The sequence below is a fragment of the Sinocyclocheilus rhinocerous genome, unplaced genomic scaffold (assembly GCF_001515625.1).
Source record: "Sinocyclocheilus rhinocerous isolate Xijiao unplaced genomic scaffold, SAMN03320098_v1.1 scaffold147, whole genome shotgun sequence".
NCBI lineage: Eukaryota > Metazoa > Chordata > Actinopteri > Cypriniformes > Cyprinidae > Sinocyclocheilus > Sinocyclocheilus rhinocerous.
In genome coordinates, this window is record NW_015651498.1 from 962,344 (window position 1) to 964,690 (window position 2,347).

Here is a 2,347-nt window from a genome sequence, read left to right on the forward strand (position 1 = left end):
TATATAGGTTTTTTTTATTAAGTTTTAGTTTTATTTAATTTGATTTATTTCAGTACTTCAACATACAAAATGGAAATGAAATAATATATATATATATATTTAATGTATTTATATATATGTACATGTATATGTATATGTGTGTGGCTGTACATACACATATGTAGTTGTTTTTTGGTGTTTGGCTTAGTGTTATGTTAGAGTCATTATTATAGTCATACCTTTTGTTCTTTTAATATTTTGAATTGTTTTTAGCTTTATTTTTTTGTTTTAATTTAAATGTTTAGTTTTGAAAATGTTGTATGCATTTGTCATTTTTATTTAATTTCTTTTATTTTCTTAAATGTGTGTGTGTGTATATATATATATATATATATAGTATGTATAGAGTTTTAGCTTTTAGTTTTCGCTTTGGATAAAAGCGTCTGCTAAATGACTAAAAGTAAAGTAAAGTAAAAGTAAATGTAATATATTTTATGGAATTCTGGAAATATTCATTGTAATGGAAAAGAAAATTTGATGACATCAAATCTCATTCTCTCACACCTGAATTTGAAGTGCCTTCATTGATGTCAAGTGCGGTTTTGCTGTACTGCGATGTAAACTTAAGCCTATCGGCTATTTTAAATGGCAAAAGCTCATCAAATTGGTACCGTGGCCTTTCTGAGAATAGACTGATTTTGCAGCCCGAATATTGTGACTGAAGTCAGATTTGTTTTGGAAAAAACAAGCACTTCAGATGAAAACATGGTTTCAATAAAATGTCCTTGATTCAAGCTGCGTAGTTTTGCAGATAAACGTGACTGTTTGTGCCTCTGCTGCTTACAGGTTGTCTCGGGGACACACAGTTCTGCTTCCGTTTCCGGCAGGCCGCAGGCAGGAAGTCGTCACTCGGATGTTTCCTCGACCACTTCGACCGGGATGCGCCGGTCTGTCTCAAGGTCAGTGCTGAGGACGTTGACATCAACCTATAAATCATAACTGATCCTGTTAATGAAGTAGAGACTGCCCTTATCTGAAATACTTCTGCAAGTAGTCTGTTACATGTCATTATTACTAATATGAAATGTGCTTGTTTTGGTCTTTGCACAGAGAGATCAGGGCTATTACTACGGGTATGTGTACTTCAGACAGGTGCGAGACAAGTCGCTCAAGAGAGGCTACTTTCAGAAGGTACAAACAAGATGATTTATCCCTCACCGTGAACCTGAAGTCTCATGTTGATCAGGGACATGATGAATTTAAAGTGACATCTGCTATTTGTTATAACATGCATGTTGCTTCTGGCAGTGCGACAAACGACTCCAGTGAAGCATTTTTTGTCTCATCCACCCAAGAGCTAATTCTTGGCCCTTTTGTGCACATTATAACTTGTACAACGTTGGCAACATACACACTGCAGCTAAATTCAGTTGCTTAAAGGGACAGTTCACCCAAAAATTAAAATTCTGTCATTTACTCATCCTCAAGTTGTTCTAAACCTGTGTGAATTTCATTTTTCTGCTGAACACAAAAGATGATGTTTTGAAGAATGTGGGTAACCAAACAGTTGCTGGTCCCCATTGACTTCCATAGTATGGGGGGGAAAAAATGTTTTTAGCTGAAACCATGGTCTTTAGTGATTCATGAAATCCAAGTCAACAGCTGCCGTCATTTAAGAGTCAAAAAAGCGTATCTAGAAACAAAATTAATCCCTGTGGCTCCTGACGATATATTGAGGTCTTATGAAGCGAAACGATCAGTCTGTGCAAGAAACTGAACATTATTTACAACATTATTACCTGTAATCCAGAGCCTCGGGCAAACGGTCCGGAGTGATGTCCTGTTCACAAATGAATCATTCTTTTGAACAATATTTTTTTAGTGAACTAGATGAACTAGTTCACCAAATCAGACTGAATCATCTGAAACCGTTCATGGCTCGAGCAGCACAGATCTACAAGTTACTCAGTCAAAACTCACTTTCAGATGGCTGACAGTCACTCCGACTCGAAATGAGCCAAAATACCGGTGTATCAGATCCTATGATGAACTCATTCAGCGCTCCAGTTCCTCCAACAGTCACTGAACTGAGGAAACAATTCGACTCGGACCGGAGACAGATGAGCCGCTGATATGCGCATGTGTGAACCGAGCACTTTAATGAAGGGAAGAAATTAAAATTTTTATGGTTTATGTAAAAAGGTGAGCTGATGAAGACTGGTTTATTCGCTTTATACTGTATGCTTTAGATGTAAAACATCCATGTCTCCCATCATTATTAGGTGCTTTAATAATATAATTGCATATGTTACGTAATTGCATGATTGATTACATAAACAAACTGGTGAATCCGTTATTTGAACAAGAA

At 36.3% G+C, this 2,347-nt stretch overlaps 1 protein-coding gene across 1 annotated transcript in view; it reads left to right on the forward strand.

Annotated features, from left to right (window-relative positions):
- LOC107712949 (protein DENND6A-like) overlaps positions 1 to 2,347 on the forward strand; it is a 22,600-nt gene that overhangs the window by 4,616 nt on the left and 15,637 nt on the right. Inside the window, exons 3-4 of the mRNA XM_016518349.1 lie at positions 826 to 938; positions 1,090 to 1,170. Coding sequence (XP_016373835.1) covers positions 826 to 938; positions 1,090 to 1,170 — 194 coding nt within the window. The remainder of the gene's footprint in view (positions 1 to 825; positions 939 to 1,089; positions 1,171 to 2,347) is intronic.